The sequence below is a fragment of the Nilaparvata lugens genome, chromosome 2 (genome assembly GCF_014356525.2).
Source record: "Nilaparvata lugens isolate BPH chromosome 2, ASM1435652v1, whole genome shotgun sequence".
Taxonomy (NCBI): domain Eukaryota; kingdom Metazoa; phylum Arthropoda; class Insecta; order Hemiptera; family Delphacidae; genus Nilaparvata; species Nilaparvata lugens.
In genome coordinates, this window is record NC_052505.1 from 1837486 (window position 1) to 1863121 (window position 25636).

The following is a 25636-nucleotide window of genomic DNA, read 5'->3' on the forward strand; positions in this document are numbered from 1 at the left end:
ATATTTGTTGTTGATTATCCATCTTGTTTCCACTATTATTATCACTATTAAATTTTATAAAACTTTAAAGTGAAAAAGCACTCACATTATTTGATGTGGCGACGTCCGTTTCGTGCTGGTATTGCACATTTTCAAGCCAAACAGTTCCTGTGTCGCCATATCAAATAATGTGAGTGCTTTTTCACTTTAAAGTTTTATAAAATTTAATAGTGACAAAATATTATTCAACATTGCAAAATGTATCATATAAGATACAGTTCCTGTTTGGCTTGAAAATGTGCAATACCAGCACAAAACGGACGTCGCCACATCAAATAATGTGAGTGCTTTTTCACTTTAAAGTTTTATAAAATTCAATAGTGACAAAATATTATTCAACATTGCAAAATGTATCATATAAGATACAGTTCCTGTTTGGCTTGAAAATGTGCAATACCAGCACAAAACGGACGTCGCCACATCAAATAATGTGAGTGCTTTTTCACTTTAAAGTTTTATAAAATTCAATAGTGACAAAATATTATTCAACATTGCAAAATGTATCATATAAGATGATAGCAGCAAGAAGAGGTGGATCATTCGAGTTTATTACCAAAATTAATAATTTGGTTCTTTTCAATAATGTATTCACCTCTTTTCACTGGTGTCATTTTTACTTTTTTTACAATATCGTCCAATTTAACAATATTGATCCGTCTTCAACCAATGGCCAGATAAATTTATTGTCCACCTTTCTACTCTTTCTTAGAAGAATAAATTCAAATAATTCTGCATTCACAATACAGTCCACTTGACCAATGTATCAAAGGGATTATTTGTCAAGAGAAAAGGAGTGGCCGTAGCCGAGTGGATCAGATGCTGGCTTTGTGATTTAGAGGCCCTGGTTCAAATCCCGGCCCGGGCAAAATATTTATCTCGGGCCACTCCCGTGTTTCGGATGGACACGTTAAGCCGTCGGTCCCGGCTGCCTAAAAAGTACTCGTTAGGTCATGTCAGAGGCCCTGAAATTGATCAGTTGCGACCTGAAAACTCTGACACCAGACCTGAGCCAGCCAGGTCACTCGATATTATTATTATTGTCAAGAGAAGATGTAATTTTGTTGAATAAGGGTTGAAAAAAACTCCATTGGTGACCATATGGTATTGACCCATATAAATGGGTCTGTGAGACCCAAACAACTTTGAGAATAAATGAAATCTGGAGAGAGGTACCTAACAATACATCGATTTTCAAGATTCAATCGAGGCTTTTTCAGGATGAACTAACTCAATTGAAGGTTTTGTGTAGTGTACACTCCTGTAGTGATTTTAACTCCACGTTAAAATGGCAGTGGAGAAAAATAGGAGGACAACGTTGCTGATCCTCTGTTTTGTCAATGACTTCTATAAACGGTAGCTAATACAGGTTTATTAATGCAATATTAACTGTTCATCTGCTCAAATCAAAAAAATCAATATTATATTTTATTGAGCAAGAAGTTATACTTTTCAATGATTTCATAATTAAGATGAAATATTTTGTTAATTTATTATTAGTTCTACATTGTTAAAAGATGATCTAGGAGTAGAGTGAAGCGAGAAAGGGATAGCGCAATCCGCTTTGTTGAATGATAGACAAGGATAGCAATACCATTGCTAATCAAAAACTGCCATTATAATGTGGACCTTACTGTAGGAGGAGACAAGTTTTATAAAATTCAATAGTGACAAAATATTATTCAACATTGCAAAATGTATCATATAAGATACAGTTCCTGTTTGGCTTGAAAATGTGCAATACCAGCACAAAACGGACGTCGCCACATCAAATAATGTGAGTGCTTTTTCACTTTAAAGTTTTATAAAATTCAATAGTGACAAAATATTATTCAACATTGCAAAATGTATCATATAAGATGATAGCAGCAAGAAGAGGTGGATCATTCGAGTTTATTACCAAAATTAATAATTTGGTTCTTTTCAATAATGTATTCACCTCTTTTCACTGGTGTCATTTTTACTTTTTTTACAATATCGTCCAATTTAACAATATTGATCCGTCTTCAACCAATGGCCAGATAAATTTATTGTCCACCTTTCTACTCTTTCTTAGAAGAATAAATTCAAATAATTCTGCATTCACAATACAGTCCACTTGACCAATGTATCAAAGGGATTATTTGTCAAGAGAAAAGGAGTGGCCGTAGCCGAGTGGATCAGATGCTGGCTTTGTGATTTAGAGGCCCTGGTTCAAATCCCGGCCCGGGCAAAATATTTATCTCGGGCCACTCCCGTGTTTCGGATGGACACGTTAAGCCGTCGGTCCCGGCTGCCTAAAAAGTACTCGTTAGGTCATGTCAGAGGCCCTGAAATTGATCAGTTGCGACCTGAAAACTCTGACACCAGACCTGAGCCAGCCAGGTCACTCGATATTATTATTATTGTCAAGAGAAGATGTAATTTTGTTGAATAAGGGTTGAAAAAAACTCCATTGGTGACCATATGGTATTGACCCATATAAATGGGTCTGTGAGACCCAAACAACTTTGAGAATAAATGAAATCTGGAGAGAGGTACCTACCTAACAATACATCGATTTTCAAGATTCAATCGAGCTTTTTCAGGATGAACTAACTCAATTGAAGGTTTTGTGTAGTGTACACTCCTGTAGTGATTTTAACTCCACGTTAAAATGGCAGTGGAGAAAAATAGGAGGACAACGTTGCTGATCCTCTGTTTTGTCAATGACTTCTATAAACGGTAGCTAATACAGGTTTATTAATGCAATATTAACTGTTCATCCTTGCTCAAAATAATCAATATTATATTTTATTGAGCAAGAAGTTATACTTTTCAATGATTTTCATAATTAAGATGAAATATTTTGTTAATTTTATTATTAGTTCTACATTGTTAAAAGATGATCTAGGAGTAGAGTGAAGCGAGAAAGGGATAGCGCAATCCGCTTTGTTGAATGATAGACAAGGATAGCAATACCATTGCTAATCAAAAACTGCCATTATAATGTGGACCTTACTGTAGGAGGAGACAAGGTCTATAGAAACTTTCATAGAGTACCTATTAATTTATATACCTTGGGAGGAAGCGTTTGCTACAACTACAACAAGAACCAAAATTTCCATGAGTCTCACATACCCATGGTGACCAGTTGAGGGTTAATTAAATTTCTTTACTCTAATTATGATGAAAGAGACTGGACTAAGTAGCAATACTTTCGTGTAAATGACTGCTGTCAACTCCTACGACGTATAAATCTAAGAACCAGTCGATCGGTGAATAAGTGCTGGGAGTGCGAGAGTGCGCTCTCGAATGCTTCCGACTTTGACCGAATAATCAGCTGTTTTCCGTCACCACTCACCAATTCTTTAATTCTCCTTTCTCCTGTGGTTAACCTAATCTGCCGTTTTTGAATGTAAAGTCTTGCAGGTAATATTTAATTGTTTCTAATAATATAACTATAATTACAACAGAGTCTATTCTCTTTTATATACTATGTGATATTTTTCTCAAAATTTCTAACTTTATTATAATTCTCAGACTTAGACCTACATACATACCCTTTTGTTCTCAAAGTGCAAGTGGAGATTATGAACAGGATAAATACTGTATTAAATTTATGCCTAGGATTAACTACACATGAGCAATTTAATCAAATTGATAAAAAATAAAATCTCCCAAATCTTACCATTAATGAAATGAGTAAATATTACTTAGAATAATATATAAGTTGCTATAAATACGGTAGTTAATATAACTATTAACTATTAGATCCTAATGACTTTATTTGCTTGGATTTAGGTTGTATTTTAGGTCCATAATATGGTCACAAAACCATAAAGAGACGTCAAAAAATTAGAAAAGAGAAAATGCAAAAAGCTAGATTGTTACTGGGCCAACATTAGAGCCACACTGGATCACAGTGTGGTGAGTGCCTATTTTCTTATTTGATTTCTGCCTCAAGGCAGTTGTTTTTCTTTTACTTTTCTTGACGGGTCCCAGTGGGCTTCACTTTAGTGAACCCTTTTATGGACCTAATTAATTGAATTCTAAAACACAAAGATGCGGCATAAGACTGGCCACTACGGTTAGGACTTGCATGATAAACTTGTATGTTTATTATTCACACACACATAAGCTCACCATGAATTTTTGTCCATATCCAATATTGTGATCGATGACCATCAGGCTTCCCCGGATAGATCTTGTCAAAAATTAAAACTATTTTACACATAGATGGCGGCGTCACAGACCAGCTTAATCATCATTGAAAAAATCATCAAAACAATAGAAGCTTCTCCCAATGAGCCACCTTGACAGGGTGTTCTTGAACGCGGTAGGTGAGCGCCTCTTCACTGAGTGTGGCAGGCAATTAAATTGATTGCCAGCACCGGAAAACAATCCCTGACTTTAGACAGTCGACGGCGTGGAACATCCATGTTGGTCATTTAATATACCATGGCATATCTTTTTCTTTATGATAAAACGAATTCCCTGTCAGCAGAATCATTCCTTGAATACTTACTTACTTGTCTTTGCTAAGGACTGGAGTTTTAAGATAGGCAGTGTCAAAGTTTTCCAATCAATTACAATAAAAGTAATCTAGATTGTTATTTTAAGATTCAAGATTCATTTATTGTCAGAATGCAAGAAATAATCAACTATTCAATATAAAATTCCAAAATATAACAATGAACGTTAATAGTCATCATCGTTATATATACAACAAACTAAGACAAAGATCGGCAAATTTTATACAATAAAAGAAACATTCCTAAAACCAGTATATCACAGTCAAGAAAATAGAAAGACATCACCACAAATCTTCATTATTTATGCTGTGGAGGAGATACCTCCTTTAAATTAGCATTAGAACTTCATCTGTTCAATCTTATTAAATACTAGCTACTAACACGTACTTACTTGATACTTGATACTTACTTACTTACTTACTTTACCGTAACCCGTGCTTCACAAGAGTCTACTTGTAAACTTGACAAACTGTAAACTTGACCTAAAGAAATCTTGAAGAATTTGAAGGTGCGTACAGATATACGCGCCGCGAACATGAGCAATTCACTTCTAATCAGCTGACTATATCGGTATTTTTACAGAAACGGTATAAGATAAAGCTTGGCATCAGCTGATTAAAAGTGAATTGCTCATGTTCGCGGCGCGTATATCTGTACGCACCTTTAAATAAATCTAAAACCTTCCTCGGTAAGTTAAGAATCTATATATGCAAAATTTCTAGATAATCAGTCCAGTAGTTCAGACGTGATGATGCGATATACGTGAATTTCCTATCCTGTACGTGTACAAGTCAGTTCTATCCTTTATTATATTATAGATTATCCACATACAAAATGCAATGTTTCAATTTAAGTAGGAAAGATTCTTATAAAAATCACATTAAAAAAATGATGTAAAATCAATTACTTTTTGTGTAGGCCTAGTTGAGAAGTTGATATTTTGGTAATTATTCATATTGAATGAAAAATGCTAAGAAGTTGTCAAAAAACCACTGATTTGACCGGTTTCGGTTATTACACCATTGTCAATCTCTGATAAACTAAAACTAAATACAAGAGCAGCAGAATTTATACTAGTAGGCGAGTACTGCTATTGGTCGAGAGCATGACCACCTGCCATTGGCCTAGCTTGACAGTCTCCTCCCACTCAACAGTGTGACAAAATGTCGGCTTGAGCAACAGAATCGCCATGATAATAAAATTTACTTTCAGTACAAAATAAGAACCAAGAAAACAAGTGTGAAAGATAATAAAACAAATATGTAAATGGAGAAACTATTGACTAATGTATGCTTACAATTTTATGATAAAACTAAATTCGTAGTGTTGTATTGGTTGAAATGAATCTGGTTATTTAAACTATACTGGGAATTTTCCTTAATCAGTGTTTTTTTGACAACTTCTTAGCCTTTTTCATTCAATAAAACCAATTAATTCGGGTGGCTCGTTGGAGTAAGTGATTACGCGTCGGTCTGATAATCAAGAGAACCCGAGTTCGAATCTCGACCGGGGCAAAAGTTTTTGACCATAGCAAATCACATAGATACGGCCACCCCCAGCTTTCGGAGGAGACGATAAGCCGTTGGTCCCGATTATCTAAAAAGTAGTCGTCATCTCTCATCATCATCCCTCTCATTACCCACGCACAAGCATAACAGCTTATGTGGGAATCACCCTCAGTATTATTGACCGAGCGGAGTGAGGTTTAAGATTCAAGTTGACGGTTTGGCATTTCTCTTAATGTTTGAATGTTTAAATGTTTATATGTTGCGCATTTACGGCGAAACGCGGTAATAGATTTTCATGAAATTTGACAGGTATGTTCCTTTTTTAATTGCGCGTCGACGTATATACAAGGTTTTTGGAAATTTTGCATTTCAAGGATAATATAAAAGGAAAAAGGAGCCTCCTTCATACGCCAATATTAGAGTAAAAATCAGACTATAGAATTATTCATCATAAATCAGCTGACAAGTGATTACACAGATGTATGGAGAAGCCAGTCTATTGCTGTATTTCCATAAGGTATATTATAGTTTCAATCAGGTACTTGTGGATGAGAATACTGCGTGAGGTCTACTGTTCACAGAACTACTAGTTAATAATTCATCAATTAAAAATGTCTAGAAAAAATCCTAAATAAACATCGAGCTTTCTGTCCTATCGTACCGTAACGTGTCGTCCCGGAATGTGAGTGTGAGCACTGTTATCAGGTCTGGCTGCAATTGTCTACAACGTTCATGGAAAGATACATTTTCAGATGTTCGATGTTTTTGAACGGATAGTATTATAGCCAACTGTCTACTAACGTTGATAGGAAGATACATTTTCAAGATGTTGCATTTCAAGGATAATATAAAAGGAAAATGGAGCCTCCTTCATACACCAATTTTAGAGTAAAAATCAGACTATAGATTTATTCATCATAAATCAGCTGACAAGTGATTACACAGATGTGTGGAGAAGCTAGTCTATTGCTGTATTTCCATAAGGTCTATAGCTTCAATCAGGTACTTGTGGATGAGAATACTGCGTGAGGTCTACTGTTCACAGAACTACTAGTAATTATTAATTCTAGTTTAATTTTCAGGATGTGGTCTCAAAAGTACTGCAAGAGCGACACAGTCCTACAATACGACCAGGCATGTCTAAATGTACACTCTGGCAACATAATACATCCCACGGATTTGTACCTGAAGACTGAAGAATGTTATAAGGTGAGTTTTTGAAATTTTATAGCCTCAAATCACAATATAAACTCGTATCATTATCTATCGTGGATCACAGTGAGGTCCACGTTATAATGGTAGTGGAGAAAGAGAGCACAACAACGTTGCCGATCCTCTGTCTTGCCAATGCCTTCTATAGACGGTAGCTGATACAGGTTTATTGATGTAATATTAACTAACTTTGTTGTAGTTCTGACACTGTGTTACTTGTAAATATTTGAAAAAACACTTACTTATGTTGGAGTATTGAGGAATGCGTTTCACTTAATACTCCAACAAAAGTAAGTGTTTTTTCAAATATTTACAAGTAACACAATGTCAGAACGACAACAAAGTTATTGAATAGTGTTTTGTCATGGAAAGCAACTTCAATTTTAATATTAACTGTTCATTCTCGTTTAAAATAATAAATTATATTTTATTAAGCTAGAATAGTTTTTCAATAATTTCATAATGAATTTTCATTATTAAGATGAAATATTTTGTTAATTTATAATTAATTTTACATTCTTAAAAGCCGATCTGACAACAGAGCAAAATGAGAAAGAGATAGCGCTATCAGCTTTGTTGAATGATAGACATGGATAGCAATACCATTGCTTATCAAACACTGCCATTATAACTTGGACCTCATTATAGGCTTCTAAAGGCTTGTTCCGATGTCCATCTCTTCCTTGATCCTCCAATGTCTCCTCCTCCATTGAGAAATCTGTATTATATCATTAATTAAACATCAAATTGTAGTTGAAAGTCTCTGTACGGCACCTCTGGTTTCTGTATGGTTGATACTCAAGTGTAATGCCGGCGCCACATTCTTGCCGAGTGCGTACAAGCCTAGAAACCCGTATTATATCATAAAATTGTGGTTGAAAGTCTCTGTACGGCACCTCTGGTTTTTGTATGGGCAATACTTAAAGGTGCGTACAGACTGTCGTTCTGCTCCGCAACCGAACGTCACTCCAGCAGAGCGATTGATGATCGATCGGGGAGCAACAGTAGTTCGACCGGGGAACGCGAGAAGATCTAACATCTACCATAACGTTCATGATGGGTGCGTGGGCGGTGCGACTGTGGTGCGATGGTGGTACGAGGGCGGTACGAGGGAGGAGCGTGCTCGGTGCTGGTTGGAAGCGCGAATATGTGTACGCAGCTTAAGTGTAATACCGGCGTCTCACTTTAGCCGAGTGAGTACAAGCCTAGAAACCCGTATTATATCACCAAATTGTTGTTGAAAGTCTCTGTACGGCACCTCTGGTTTCTGTATGGTTAATACTCAAGTGTAATGCCGGCGCCACACTTTAGCCGAGTGCGTACAAGCCTAAATACCCGTATTATATCATCAAATTGTAGTTTTAAGTCTCTGTACGGCACCTCTGGTTTCTGTATGGTTAATACTCAAGTGTAATGCCGGCGCCACACTCTTGCCGAGTGCGTACAAGCCTAGAAACCCGTATTATATCATCAAATTGTAGTTTAAAGTGTCTGGATGGCACCTTTGGTTCCTGTATGGTTAATACTCAAGTGTAATGCCGGCGCCACACTCTTGCCGAGTGCGTACAAATGACGACGAACGCGCCCAGACGTTTGGCAAGCAACTTGGCAAGAGTATGGTGTTTGTGTAACTTTTAGGAGATTAAGCAAGTTTCAGAAAAAGTGTGAAATATGATCGTAGAAAATTTTATAAAATAAACCTTATACGTGCAAAACTAAACAAGGCCAGGAAAGAATCTAACCTAACATTTGGGAAAAAGTACTTTTAATACTTTAATAATTTATTTTATTATCTTTATTTTATAATTTGCAATATTGTTGATGTGATATAATATTATCTACTCTACTATTCATAATTTCTGATTATATGTAATGTATAAATTGGAAGAATAAATGAATTTATTATTATTATTATTATATCTACTGTTTCATACATGACCCACACTTGTGGGATCGATGGCGTCATCAAATTCTATTTCAATACACGTGATTATATAACAACTATTCAGATGGCAGATGAAACAGTGACCACTTTCAATTGAAATTCAAATCATCACTCATAAATTCATTCACATTATGATATGCCTAGTCACAAAGCAGCTTTCTGACAGTTCTCTTGAAGGCATCACTAAACTGCTTCACACCAGGAGGCAGCTTGTTGAAGAATTTCAGGGCAGAAATTCAGGGCTATAACTGGTCTGTGATCGGTGAAGGCGTCTCCTGGGGACATCCAGCTGGTGTTGTAGTGTATTTTGAACTTCTAGTAGACACATAGAATGCTGGTTGCACAAAAGCCGGTTAAATTTCAACCGTGAATAATTTTACGAGAACCAATCAGAGAAGGCCTTTTTTATAAGACAGATTCTTTGATTGGTTCTCGTGGGTTTAATCACGATTCAAATTTAACCGGATCTTGTGCAACCGGCACTTGGAGTTAGAAATACTAAGCTTGAAACTAAAACCTTCGAGGTGGGAAGAGCTTCTTTTTTCTGAGGATGATGCCCAGATGAGCTCTAGGCTTGTGCGTGGGTAATGAAACGAATGATCAGTGATGAATGAAGGTAGTTCTTTCGATGATGAGAGATACAGACCTAAAGCTCCAAGTTGGTTCCGAACCACCGGGAAGCGTTTTTTAGAATCATAAATGGTATTTAGAGGAGTTTGCTCTAATACTGGCTACCATTATTACAGCTTGATAATGAACCAGAGCTTGATCAATGTCATTTTTTTTTAACATCTTTATTGCCCATAAAAACAAAATACAAAATGAAAACTTACAAAAGAAATATTCTAGATTATAATATTATGCTATTTTACAAATAAATTAAAATTACATGGCACCACCCAGCAAGGGCAAAACCCTGACCGCTGAGTGAGAGTATCAGCTGTTTAGACAATATAAAAATTTATTTACTAATAATCAAAGCTACAAAAAATCGAAGTTAACAATAAATTACTAGTAACTATAATATTTGACTGATGTCGAAGAAAAATTTTTGTATCACCCACTTATTTATCTGTTCCATCCTCTGTCTACCCCTATTAGAAAGAGATTCTGACAATGCATTTGGCATGATATTTATTATTTTTGAGCTAAGATACCCCAATTGTCTTCACACTATTGTCAAATCTGAATAGTTAATATTATAAGTTTTATCATTTAAAACAAGGATATTGGTATTTTTATAGCTCAGGTTCCACTTCAAAGTCGAATAAATCTTTCGCCTTTTACTAAAGATTTCCGTGGAGTTGAACACATGATGAGCCTACTTTGATTTGTTTCTATGAACCAGATATTGATCAATGTCTTTTAAAAAAGGAAACTGGTATTTAATAATATTGAACCTTACCATCGCATTTGATATTTTATTCAACTCCTTTTATTCCAGTGTGATTATACAAAATGGACGAAGATTCCGCAGAACAGCACAATTTCACTGCTCGTCAGTACAACAGATCGGCTTCAGTTCTATGTGAAAGACCACGCTGCTGATCATTGCAGGTAATTTTAAACAAATCTAATAAATCTTTAATTTTAATTAAATCTATCAAAAACAAAGCAATAGAATTGCTAATAGTCCAGTCAAAGAGAAAGGTTATAGAGGGAAATGTTTGGAAGACAATTTTTGACCTCACAGTTCTGTTTAGGGTAGTAAAGAGGTAATAGTATATTTCGCACCTAGAGCAGAAAATGAGATTTTTCCGGCTCGAAATCGGTTTTCAAGTCCGAGGCCGTAGGCCAAGGACTAAAAAAGATTGAGAGCCGGAAAAACATTTTTTCCCGTGGTGCGAACGCTATTTTTCGCCACACACAAAAATAAACAATATATATATATATATGAGAATAGTTGTTTACTAAGCACTTCCGAAAGCAGAAGTGGAAGGTGATAGCTCTAGCAAAATCTGAGGTAATCGGAATATCAGGAAATTGTCCAAGTATTTTTATTTTTTATTTTTTATTCTGATTTGTCTAAATAACCTAAAAGATGATTTTCAATTATGTGGGAGGTTGAGTTTATACTTTTTTATTCTTTCAAATGACAATAAGATGATATTATTATAAATGTTTTAATCATTGAATAATGAACGCAAATAATGAAAAGTTTTTTGATCAGCTGTTTTTTGATCATCTTTCTTAGTTGCATGTTAGCGGCTGGAAAGGGTACTCTTTTGGGCCTAGGCCGGAAAGAAACCTGTTCTGACGTCAGACGAGAGTCGTCTGCAAACAATGTCTTTCAGATCTACGTAGGGACTGGAAAACAGCTGCTTTCTGTGCAGTGTGGCGAAAATAATTTTGTAGTATCAGTCTAAAATAGTTCGAAAATAGTTAATTTGAATATCCTATAGTTAGGTCCATGTTATAATGGCAGTGGAGTAAGGTAGGAGAAAAACGTTGCCGAACCTCTGTTTTGTCAATGCCTTCTGTAGACGGTAGCTGATACAGGTTTATTGATGTAATATTAACTGTTCATTATCGTTTAAAATAATCAATTCTATTTTATTAAGCAAGAAATGATATTTTTCAATAACTTCATAATGACTTTACATGATTAACATGAAATATTTTGTTCATTAATTATTGAATGAATGAGTGAAGTTTGTTTATTCTCAATAAGCTCGATACAAGAAAATGTAAAGTACATGCATATAAAAAAAAACAAATAAACAAAGTCTATAATATACAGAACTGCATAGTAACCAATCACAATTGAAATAATGTTACTTATTAAGAAAAATACAATCCAGCACCTAATATGCAACTTTCGGACCGCTGGAGGGATAATAATTGACATTAATAATTAATTAATTTATTTATTTATTAATTCTACATTTTTAAAATACGATCTGGCAACAGAGCAAAGCAAGAAAGAGATAGCGCTATTAGCTTTGTTGAATGATAGACAAGGATAGCAATACCATTGCTAATCAAACACTGCCATTATAACGTGGACCTCACTATAACAATATTAATCATTGTTGTCACGTGACCCAACTTATGACTTATTAGGATCAAGAAGGCTTGTAGAAGAGCAAAATTGTATAGTGTAGTGAGGTCCATGTTATGATGGCTGTGGAGAAAGAAAGGAGGACAGCGTTGCCGATTCTCTGTCCTGCCACTGACCTCTATAGAGGATAGCAGTTAGATTTGAAGGACAGGAAGATTTTTTGTTAAGCCGATAACTGTCGACTACTGTCTATTATTACTGTTTTGCTGAGTGAGAGTGTAAGAACGGCACAGTATGAGAGACTACCAGCGTCACATTGCTCCGCGAGAAAAAACTACTAGGGCTATCGGCTTGAGTTGACAGGGAAATTTGGAACATAACCGCCCCTATACCATGGGATATCTTCCTATGCTTTCATTTTTCCTCTATGGTATTGTATATTTGAAAACCTATGGTTACAATAGAAATTCTGAATCTCTTAGGGCTTCCGAGCTCGGGATTTAGCTAAGTCCTAGATTTTGAACAGCTAGAGTCAGAAAATTGGTTCTCCAAAACGGGGCGTAGTCGCAGTCATTGTCATAGTCACGTTTGAATTAAATTTCGAAAAACTAGAAAATTGAACACAAAATAGAATAAAGAGAAAATAATGAAAAGTTTCAGCTATTTTTAATTATTTAGGAATGTCTAATTCCGCCAAGGAAAAATTTTTCCAATTATAGAAATGAGAAAATAAAAACTACGACTACTGTTGTAAAAGCTGCGACTACGCCCCGTTTTGGAAAGCCTATTTTCTGACTCCAGCTGTTCAAATTAAAGGTGCACGATTGGCTGGATAAAATCCTTTTTATAAATTAAGTGAATTTTACGAGAGCAGAATCAGCATACCTTAATTCTTATTGTTAGCACGTATGAACTAGCTGCTTAATTTTGTAATATTGTCTTTGTTATTTGTAATATTTGGAAATGTAATCTAAATAGCAATGTAATAGTAACAATGTGTCTCTTAATGTGTGACTGTCTATTTCATGTTCTATTTGTGTGACTTGTCTTGTGCTTTTTTGGCTGGCTGACAATAAAATTGAATTTATTTATTTGTTTCTATGCTTGTGTTTGTATTTTTATTTCTTTGAATGTAAATACTTTTTATTTAACATGTTTAGTCTATGACGTTGCTATGCATTTGTATAAATGTTTTCTGCAATAAAGAAATCTTGAATCTTGTTCATTACTAAAATGAACATTTTAAAAATCTACTTAATGAAAATAATCAATGACGGAAAATTTTGTGAAGTAAACAACTATAAGACTTACCCTATTTCGGACTATGTGTAACCTTATCTAAATTTGGTAGAGGAATAGCACAAGGTTACCTTATTTTTCTCTCCCTATCATTTTTGATGATGTACTTATTGTATGAATCAATAAATAAATTATTGCTAATGGTCTTTTCATGGTATTCATGGTATTCATGGTATTTTCTAATAACTTTCACTCTATTTTTTTCCAGTCAATCATTCAAATTTGAACAACATGGAATCTATGGTTGGAATATCTCAAACGATGGTTGTTCTCCAATCTACATATCTTCAAGTCCAGAAGATGCCTACTTTCGTGAGTAAAACTAATCCTGCTATACTATATTATTCACTGGAATGCCAAAATATTGCAATTACATTAATTATTCACAGAAAACTTATGCAAATACCTAAAGTATGATTTGGTTTACTGAATTCTTCTACCTTAGCTGTAAAGCCCAGGGTGGGCTTTGGCTCCCTCCACAACATTCCTCCTAACCTCTCTGTCATTTGGTAGAGAGTTAGTGGGAAGGATATTTTGAATATTCTTTCCGAAGAATGGACAATATCGAGGCATCGAGCTTCGCTCATTATTTTTATTTATTGATAAACAGAACACAATATTCTTTAAAATGATCGTGTTCATATTTCACAGCTGGCTATATATGTCATCTTATGAATTTCGGGGATGCGATATTTTGATTTTTCACATACTCACTCGCTCTCTCACTTTTTTACTATCCACAGCTATTTCAGCCAATGGGGAATTATCCTTTTAATGTCGTTCAGCAAGTTTTCCCAAGGATGAGACCTAGTGTAATCAAATCTTTATATCATAAACCTACTATGTTCCAAATTTCGTGAAAATCGTTAGAGCCGTTTTCGAGATCCGTTAAACATAAATAACCAGATATATAAATACAGAAATTGCTCGCTTAATATAATAGGATTGATATGTGCAAAGCTCCGCCAATTTATGTACATGCATAAAGATATTATCTAGTTCAAAATTGATTTTTTCATATCATATGCAGTTCAATAATTATTTCTTAGTCAATATTATGTAAATTCATCTATAATTTTGCTGTATTGTAAGCTGTTGTATATAAGTGTATAAGCCAGTATATATTGTAATCTACATAAATAAAGTACTCAATCAAATGAATAAAAATCATCATTCAATCTTATCCATCCAAATTTTATAGAATTATCCTAATAAAAACTGTTCAATTGCTCATTATTAAGAGAATTACTTCTAAAGAGGCTCGTAGAAAGAAGTGAAGAAGTTCTAATCAAGGCATTTTCCAATCATCAATATTTAACTTTGCATTTTTAAGCCAATGTACACAATTTAATTATTCTTCCATGAAATGTTGAAAAAAAAAATTGTAGTTATCAATAGTCAATAGCAACACCAATTATTCTACTAATAATCTTTACTAATGAAGTGAAGATATAGTTGGTACATCTAAAGGTGCGTACAGATATACGCGCCGCGATCATGAGCAATTCACTTTTAATCTGCTGACTATATCTGTATTTTTACAGAAACGGTAAGATACAGATATAAAAAGCTTGGCATCAGCTGATTGAAAGTGAATTGCTCATGTTCGCGGCGCGTATATCTGTACACACCTTAAGGGTCAACTCACACTTACGCGACTCAAGTCGAGAAGAGACTGCGACTCTAGTCTCTTCTCGACGCAGTATGTGTTTTCAAATGGTGACACTCAGACCAGTCGACTCTAGTCCCCGCGACCTCACGACTGTGAGACTGAGTCGAGCGTCGACTCGACATGTTGGTCGAGCCTCGACTTGAGTTGCGTAGTACCGTGCATTTTTAATGAAAGTGAGGTTATGTTTCATGAAAGTAATGTTTTATCATTTCAGATGAGACAATAATCGGAATTAATAAGACAATATATTCATATTAATAATTATAAGTTGTATAGTACCATGCATTTTTAATAAAAGTGAGGTTATGTTTGATGAAAGTGATGTTTCATCATTCTAGATAATACAATAAGAGTTAGACAAGAGAATATATTCATAAGAATATTATTATAGAATTTGTTACATGCTAGGTAGTGACGAATTAGATCTTATTTTTAATAAAGTAAGGTTAGAAAATTGAGTAGCATGGAACTGAAGCGGTGACAATGAGCAAGAAAGTCGTAAGGTCGAGAGACTGGAGTATCCTCTACTGGAATGGTACGATTTGAGTCGAGGTATTGTGAGTTGAGGCAAAATTGATACTGTATCATATTGTGGATTGATACTGTATCATTGTGAATTGATACTGTATCATTGTGGATTGATACTGTATCATTGTGGATTGATATTGTATCATTGTGGATTGATACTGTATCATTGTGAATTGATACTGTATCATATTGTTGATTGATACTGTATCATTGTGGATTGATACTTTATCATCTACGACTGGAGTCGTACGATTTGAGTCAAGGTTGTGTGAGTTGAGCCTAAGGCACAACTTACACTTACGCGACTCAGGTCGAGAAGGGACTCGACTCTAGTCGAGAGCATGTGTTTTCAAATGGTGACAGTCGCGGAGACTAGAATCGACTGGTCTGAGTGTCACCATTTGGAAACACATGCTCTCGACTAGAGTCGAGTCCCTTCTCGACCTGAGTCGCGTAAGTGTGAGTTGAGCCATGACTACCTCGGCTCAAATCGTACGACTCCAGTAGAGGATACTCCAGTCTCTCGACCTTACGACTTTCTTGCTCATTGTCACTACTTCAGTTCCATGCTTCTCCATTTTCTAACCTTACTTTATCAAAAATATAAGATCTAATTTGCATGTAACCAATATTATAATAATTATTAATATGAATATATTGTCTTATTAATTCCTATTATTGTCTCATCTGAAATGATAAAACATTACTTTCATGAAACATAACCTCACTTTCATTAAAAATGCACGGTACTACGCAACTCAAGTCGAGGCTCGACCAACATGTCGAGTCGACGCTCGACTCAGTCTCACAGTCGTGAGGTCGCGGAGACTAGAATCGACTGGTCTGAGTGTCACCATTTGAAAGTGTCAGGAAGAGACTAGAGTCGCAGTCTCTTCTCGACTTCAGTCGCATACGTGTGAGTTGAGCCTAAAGGTGCGTACAGATATACGCGCCGCGAACATAGAAATAAAAATAGGCCTTCAACCATCCACGGTAAATTAAGAATCTTCAAGCAAAACTTCAAGTCAATCAGTTCAAGAGTTCAGACGTGATGATGCGTCAAACATGCATTTTGTATCCCATAAGGTGCGTACAGATTTACGCGCCGCGAACATGAGCAATTCACTTTTAATCAGCTGATGCCAAGCTTTTTATATCTGTATCTCACAGTTTCTGTAAACATACAGATATAGTCAGCTGATTAAATGTGAATTGCTCATGTTCGCGGCGCGTAAATCTGTACGCACCTTTAGGGATACAGAATGCATGTTTGACGCATCATCACGTCTGAACTCTTGAACTGATTAACTTGAAATTTTGCTTCAAGATTCTTTATCTTATTTACCTTGGATGGTTATAGACCTATTTTTATATCTATTAATCAAGTGATTATAATTTAAATAATTAAAACAAATTTATTCAATTTGTAATAACATAAATTTACACAAGATAAAAGCTCAAACAAATAGTTTATTTGTTGTAAGTTATTACAGTTGTTGATTCTCTCAATATCAGAATGGAACTAATAAACCAAATTCAATCTATTCCTGCTTAAAACAGACCGTTACGGAGCACGGGTAACAACTGCTCATATTTTATGGAGGAATTTCATAAAAACACTTCACTCATATGGGTAAATTTAACAAATTAATAAAAACAATATAAAAATCTTGTTCTATTCTTTATTCTTTTTTTTTACTTTATTATTATTATTTTTTAATTGAAGTTGAACTATTTTAAAGTTTTTGAAAAATATAAACTACAAGATTTTTATATTGTTTTGTACTACCCTTTATTCTTTTTTTTTACTTTATTATTATTATTTTTTAATTGAAGTTGAACTATTTTAAAGTTTTTGAAAAATATAAACTACAAGTTTTTTATATTGTTTTTTTCAATTTATAGAGGAAGCTTCTATTGCGAATGTAATTAATTGCTTCAAATCTTATAGAATACAGCAGCTCAGTATAGTTCTGTGAACAATAGACCTCATGCAGTATTCTCATCCACAAGTACCTGATTGAAACTATAGACCTTATGGAAATACAGCAATAGACTGGCTTCTCCACACATCTGTGTAATCACTTATGAATAATTCTATAGTCTGATTTTTACTCTAATATTGGCGTATGAAGGAGGCTCCTTTTACCTTTTATATTATCCTTGAAATGCAAAATTTCCAAAAACCTTGTATATACGTCGACGCGCAATTTAAAAAGGAACATACCTGTCAAATTTCATGAAATTCTATTACCGCGATTCGCCGCAAATGCGCAACATAAAAACATTTAAACATTGAGAGAAATGCAAAACCGTCGACTTGAATCTTAGACCTCACTTCGCTCGGTCAATAAACTATAGTCAGGTCCACGTTGTAATGGCAGTGTTTAATATTAGCAATGATATAGCTATTCTTGTCTATCATTCAACAAAGCGGACAGCACTACCTCTTTCTCGCTTTGCTCAGTAGCCAGATTGTCTTTTAACAATGTAGAATTAATAATTAATTGACAAAATATTTCATCTTAATCATAAACTTATTGAAGAATTGAATTTCTTGCGTGATGAAATTTAATTGATAATTTTAAACGAGAATGAACAGTTATATATTACATCAATAAACCTGTATCAGCTACCGTCCATAGAAGGCATTGACAAGACAGAGGATCGGCAACGTTGTTCTCCTATCTTTCTTCACTGCCATTATAACGTGGAGCTCACTATAGATATTGTTTTTGGTAGAAACGAGTCAGTTAAAGGGTGTGAAACACTCATATTATGATTCTTATCATCTTCAAATAAAATTTCACTCAGAATTCATAAGAGATGCATGTAGAAATAGAGGAAGGTTTGGGCAATAGCCTGGTTTTTCTCTTCTAACTATTAATAAGATAATATTTCAATTTATTCTAATAAATTAATAATAATTAATTCTTAAATAATGTTAAATATAGTAAGGAATGTTTGAACTCGTGGCTAGAGCACAAGATTTACTTTTCTAGCCAAGCCAATTATTTAACAAAAATTATTTGTTGTTGGTTATCCATCTTGTTTCCACTATTATTATCACTATTAAATTTTATAAAACTTTAAAGTGAAAAAGCACTCACATTATTTGATGTGGCGACGTCCGTTTCGTGCTGGTATTGCACATTTTCAAGCCACATCAAATAATGTGAGTGCTTTTCACTTTAAAGTTTTATAAAATTTAATAGTGAAAAATTATTTATTTTCTTATACAAGTTGTTAATTGGTGAATAAATTTGGTTTGATTTTTTTTATTCAACACAGTATATCATACATGTAATACTATAAACAGTTGAACATCTCATCTTCAGTTGAACAGATAAACATCTCTTATCTATTGTATTGTTTACTTTATCCAATAAGTGAATAAATATCGTAAATTTCAGAAGACTATTGGAAATTGTCAATTTATTACTCAAAAATATTTATGTACCATGTGACGAATGTGAATAAATGAATAAATAACTTATCATGAATACAAATTAATTCGACTTAGTCACTGTCAATATTGTAGAACCGTTCCATAATTGAATAAAAACACACATATTCAACATATCTACACAGTTTATTCAATTAAATAAAATCTGAAATTGAAGTTGCTTTCCATGACGAAACACTATAATAACTTTGTTGAAGCTCAGACACTGTGTTACTAGTAAATATCAGAAAAAACACTTACTTTTGTTGGAGTCTTGAGGAATGCATTTCACTCCTGAAGAGGAGCTTCATCAGCCTGACACCATTTAATAGCCACATTTAATAGCCACAGGACACAATCACAAAAACATACATACAGATATCGAAATCCTACACATTCTTAAAAAAAGCCAGAGACTCAACACACTAGGACAATACGAAATTTTCAAACACCTCCACTATGACAAATCCAACTTATTAAATGATCAACTTAACTTCAAATCAAATATAATATTTTCCCACATTTTGGCCACACATTCCAACCCATAAGAGCAAGCGCCCTGGTGTCAGGCTGAGAAGCTCCTCTTCAGGAGTGAAATGCATTCCTCAAGACTCCAACAAGAGTAAGTGTTTTTTCTAATATTTACAAAGTAACACAGTGTCAGAACTTCAACAAAAGTTAAATAAAATCTGTTGAAATTAAAAAAACTTAAATAAAATATGTTGTCAAATTCTACACAGTTTATATCTACACATTCTACAATTGTGTAAAATTTGACAACATATGTGTGTTTTTATTCAATTACAAATTAATTCAGTAGATTAACTTATAAACTATAAATAGTCCTAAAGTAGGTTATGTTCCATACACTTGATTCAGGTTCAATTTTCAGTCCAAACATTTAAAAACAAAAAGTTATATTTATATTATACAAACCAAATTGAATAACAAAATAACACTCATTAATCACTTAAAATTGTCAAATAATGATTAACTTTGAAAATTATTATATACTCTAGTTTAGGAGGATTATCATGTCATGTCAACAAATCAGATTATGTTGATCAAATTGATTAAATTGTCTAGCTAGATAACATTTCTCACTGATTGATTACACAGCTGAAAATAAATCTGTTTCTCTCCCACACACGCATCTTCTGTTTCGACAGACGACGAAATTATCATCTGTTTTTCCAAGGAGGAATAATTGTTATCCTTTTCATGTCATTCAGCGAGTTTTCGCATGGATGAGACCTAGTGCAATCGAATTTTAATATCATAAACCCACTGTGTTCCAAACTTCGTGAAAATCGTTAGAGCCGTTTTCGAGATCCGTTGAACATAAATAACCAGATATCCTATTATATTAAGCGAGCAATTTCTGTATATATCTGGCTATTTTTATATCTGGTTATTTAAAGATCTCGAAAACGGCTCTAACGATTTTCACGAAATTTGGAACGTAGTAGGTGTATGATATAAAGATTCGATTGCACTAGGTATGATTCTTTGGAAAACTCGCTGAATGACATCAAAAGGATGGCTATTTATGTTTTACGGATCTCGAAAACGGCTCTAACGATTTTCACGAAATTTGGAACATAGTAGGTTTATGATATAAAGATCGATTGCACTAGGTCTCATTCTTGGAAAACTCGCTGAATGACATTAAAAGGATAATCGTCCTTGGAAAACAGATGATAATTTCGTCGTCTCTCGATAACAAAAGATGCGTGTGCCTGTGTGGGAGAGAGACAGAATTATTTCCAGCTGTGTAATCAAAATCAATCAGCGAGAAATTTTATCTAGCTAGACAATCAATCGATTTGATCAACATAATCTGATTTGATCAACATGAGATGATATCCTCCTAAACTAGAGTATATCATAATTTTCAAAGTTGATCATTATTTGACAATTTCAAGTGATTAGTGAGTGTTATTTAATTTGGTTTGTATATAATCTAAATTATATTTTTTTTTGTTTTCAAATGCTTGAACAGAAAATTGAACCTGAATTCAAGTGTATGGAACATAACCTACTTTCTGGACTATTATAGTGTATAAATCAAAAATCGGGAAAGAAACAGTTTTGGGCTGTGCCTGTTAGTACTTCCCAATCATTTAAAGAATTGTGTTTTGGTTTACCAAAAGTCAACAAATAAATAACAAGTGCCCCGATATTGAAAATATAAACAGATATACAGAAATTGCTTGCTAATATAATAGGATAAAGTAGATTTTCTGTTTAAGTTAATGTATGAATTCTTTTTTCAACAGCTCTCTATGGATTCCTTCTATTATTGTTCGGGCTGGTATTTGGAAGATTCTGTTCATGGTGTCAAAAAACATATACAACAATTGGAGAAGTGGAGAAAGCGCACTCGAAGATGTGAGTTATTTATTTATTTATTTATTTATTTATTCGTGGAAACAATAAAAAAATCATAAATATGATTGGGAAGGAACAACAGGCTTGGCCCAAAAAACTATACATTCCCAAAATTTTGATTACATTCCAAAAATAGGTTATGTTTATTCTGTAAAAAGTTCAAGCTCAACTTTCGTCCAAAAATAAATATGGGATGCAAATTTTAAATTTAAAAAAATTAAAACACCAAATTATAGTTAAATATTACTCTTAATTATCACTGCACATTGAATTAATTAAGTTATTTTATGAATTTTGAAGCCAAAAATACACACAAATTCTCACTGGTTATCAGGTTTGAAATGAGATAAATATTAAGACTTCAATAAGACTTTGAGACTTTTTCTTTGATACATATCATTATGGTGTGTCACGGGAGAAAATCTCTAAAGTAAGGCCCATGTTATAATAACAGTTGATAAAGATAAGAGAACAGCGATGCGGATTTTCTGTCTTTATAAAACTAAATTAATCTTCAATGTTAAAAACGGATTTGGCAACGTTGCGGAGCTATAGAAAGGTAGCGCATTATGTTTTGTCGAATGATAGACAAGGATAGCAACACCAATGTTAATCAAATACTGCCATTATAACGTGGACTACGCTGTAGTGTATTAAAACGACAGAATGATGTAAACAAAAATTTTGTTTCGGTTGGTGAAGTCATTGGCTGAGAGGACTCGAGGCTTGATTCATATACCTGCTCCCGTCTAGCAGAAAAGCTCTATTTCCAGTTTAAGTTATTTCGATTTGATTTGATTAAATTTTCTCCCTGACTCTTTAAAGAGTATAGGAAATCGTCAAGGACTATTTGTCAAAAAAATAAAGGAATATATATAAACATATATTATATACATCACATTCCACAATGTACATTGCAATTTAATCCTCCCAAAAGCCTCATTCTCCATCCATAAATTCTTGAATACTGTAGTAAACCCTGTTTACTAAATATTTTCTCAATAGCTTTTTGAAAATATCCTTATTATCATTTTCTCTCAAAGCTGACGGCAGTTTACTCATAAATTTCATACCCATATAAGAAGGCTTATTTTCATACTGAGCTGTCCTGTGGTATTGTGCAGAAAATTTACTCTTATTTCTAGTGTCATAATTATGTATGTCACAGTTTCTTATAAATTTTTTATCTCTTATATACATGATCACTTCGAAAATGTACAGTGCAGGCACAGTTAGTAGTCCTAGATCTTTAAAATACTCTCTGCAGGACTCTAATGGCTTAAGACCTTTAATCGCTCTCACAGCTCTCTTTTGCATTCTAAAGATTCTATCTAAATTTTGAGACTGGAGCCCCCCAAACCAATATTGCATACCGAATATGTGACATTATGAGGTATGATATAATGTACATGTTAAGATAGTGTTACCAGTACTTAATCTTGAAATCTGCCTGAGTGCAAACACTCCAGATGATATTTTACAGCACAAATGATCAATATAGTTATCCCAAGACAAGTTCTGGTCCAGCAAGACACCTAGAAATTTCACTGGCAGAGGTTGTTCAACTTCACTCCATTTATTTGAACGTTTATCTCTTCAATCTCTATAATTATTTCTATGTTTGAACTGCAAGAACTGCGTTTAGTTTCGTTCACTTTGGTGGAATGTTGATGGGAATTGGGATATGGCATGTACATTGACAAAAGTATCTAATTCTAATTTTTCTGCATCCTTTGCACTACAAATGTAGGATGTGTCGGTTTAGTATTCAACATCTAAATTCAACACTATTGAATTAATTCACATGATGAGCTCTCTGCGCATATAATTATAACAATTAAACTATTGTTAGTTGCAGAATATTTGAGCTTTAATTAATATTACATTTTATGAGTAGCTGTGAAGGTGATATTGTGGTAGGCTAGTCATTCATCTTGAATGAAAAAGACTAGGAGCTGGTTTCCGAGCTCGGGATTTAGCTAAGTTCTAGACTTTAAACAGCTGGAGTCAGAAAACTGGCTTTCCGAAACGGGGCGTAGTCGCAGTTTTTATAACAATATTTATTTTCTCATTTCTATGTAACATTAAATGATTGAACAGTGGTTTCCATCATTTGTTATAAATGATTGATGACCTGTTTTGTAAAAGTAATTATTTAATCAAACATGTTCAAAAATCTTTAAGGAAGGAATTGTAACAAGTAATGACTAGCAATCAGTTCAAACATCTCGACTTACCCCTCGACGAATGAAACAACTAATTGACCAAACATAGAGAAATCAATCATTTCAATTATCACATTAAAAAACCTTTGAAAAAAGGGAGCGATCCACCACTTCCCAGACGGGAACACTGTAAAATTATTGTTGCGTAGCATTTGATGGTAGAGAAAAAAAGCAGTTGTTTTTTTTAAATATTATCAACTAAATGTTTTTTAGGATTTGAAAAGAAAACATTTGTATTAGGAGTCAGATTTATTTTATTGAAATGAAATTTCTGTGAGAACTAATATGAAATTTTACATATTTTGGTTTTATAAAATTAGTTATGCTGCATCTATTTTAATACAAAACAATTAACCAAGGTTATGAATTTTTGAAATTTAATCAATTTGAAAAATTAAAATAAGATTCTTACCAATGATTTTACACAACTAATCAGAATTGTGTTGGACTATTTTGTTATTGTGTTACAAAACAATTAACCAAGGTTATGAATTTTTGAAATTGAATCAATTTGAAAAATTAAAATAAGATTCTTACCAATGATTTTACACAACTAATCAGAATTGTGTTGGACTATTTTGTTATTGTGTTTTTCATTTAAACAAGTTATATGACAGTTTTAAAAACATAATTCAAGGCATAATTAATTTGGAATTTCTAGAAAATAAATTGAAATCGGAACGATACCGTTATACAGTTGATTTCCATCCTAAGTTGCCATGGTCTGAATGGAGAACCAGGGGATGTCCATCCACGGGTCAGCTCGGTCTGTCTCTGGAGGTAGGCGATGGAAAAGTGTGTAAAATTATTCAGAAGAAAAGTGGAAAGCTTTTCCACTAGCTGGCTGGAGGGGAGACTAGAATGCCAGCCCCATTTCTACCTCTCCTCAGCGTCTTTACTCTGTCAGCCAAAACTGTGATCAGCTTTTAGTTTTTAAAGTTGAAAATAGTTATTTGTGCAACTAGTGCGCAAAGTGACTGTTTGCTGCACCGAAAGAAACGTTTACGCCCGAGCCGTAGGCGAGGGCGGAATGGTTTCTTGAGTGCAGCAGAGGAACTTTGCGCACGTATTTCACATTAAGTTTTTCTACAGTTACCATTGAATATGAAAAGTGGGTAATTATGGGTAAAATTGCCTGAAATGCATCAATGTTTTTCTGTGTAATTTTATTATTGATAACAACCTTAATTAATTGTCAAATTGAATAAAAATGTTGTCCTTGGGTATAATATATATATATATATATATATATATATAATACTAATAATTAGCGCGTTGTGCTTGGTTGCACCTCTGCTCACTATAGCAGCCACAGCAGTCACTGTTACCAACTTCATTTTGATTTTGCTGCACTGTGCTCCATATAACCTACTAAGTATTTTGCGTTGCCATGTTGCAAATCTGGAGTGCAGAAAATTTTTCCCGCACTAGAGCGGAAAAGTGATTCTTTGCGTTCTGTAATCAGTGCAGCAATGGCCACTTTTCAACGTAACTGTAGGAAATAGTTATTTGTGCAACTAGTGCGCAAAGTGACAGTTTGCTGCACCGAAAGAAACGTTTACGCACGAGCCGTAGGCGAGTGCGGATGATGGTTTCTTGAGTGCAGCAAATGAACTTTGCGCACGTATTTCACATTAAATTTTTCCTACAGTTACCATTGAGTATGAAAAGTAATTATGGGTAAAATTACCTGAAATCCATCAAATGTTTTTCTGTGTAATTTTATTATTAATAAAAACCTTAATTTATTAAAAATTGAATAATAATAATGAATTATAATGATTAGTAATTCAATTGAAAATTTATGTGACTGCTTGAAGGGGGTTTATCTTATGTAATCATGAAATGACTATAATCAAGGCACATAATAAATAGGCAACG

General features: G+C 33.9%; 1 protein-coding gene and 1 non-coding gene across 2 annotated transcripts in view; both read left to right on the forward strand.

Annotated features, from left to right (window-relative positions):
• The first annotated feature begins 3292 nt into the window (after positions 1-3292).
• LOC111061962 (heparan-alpha-glucosaminide N-acetyltransferase) overlaps positions 3293-25636 on the forward strand; it is a 77399-nt gene continuing 55055 nt past the window's right edge. Inside the window, 4 exon segments of the mRNA XM_039419961.1 lie at positions 3293-3426; positions 7120-7246; positions 10639-10751; positions 13703-13806. Of these exon segments, the coding sequence (XP_039275895.1) occupies positions 7121-7246; positions 10639-10751; positions 13703-13806 (343 nt within the window). The 5' untranslated portion in view covers positions 3293-3426; position 7120.
• On the forward strand, positions 10436-10553 carry LOC120350133. Its single transcript, XR_005570648.1, has one exon. It is a non-coding gene; the product is annotated as a U5 spliceosomal RNA (small nuclear RNA).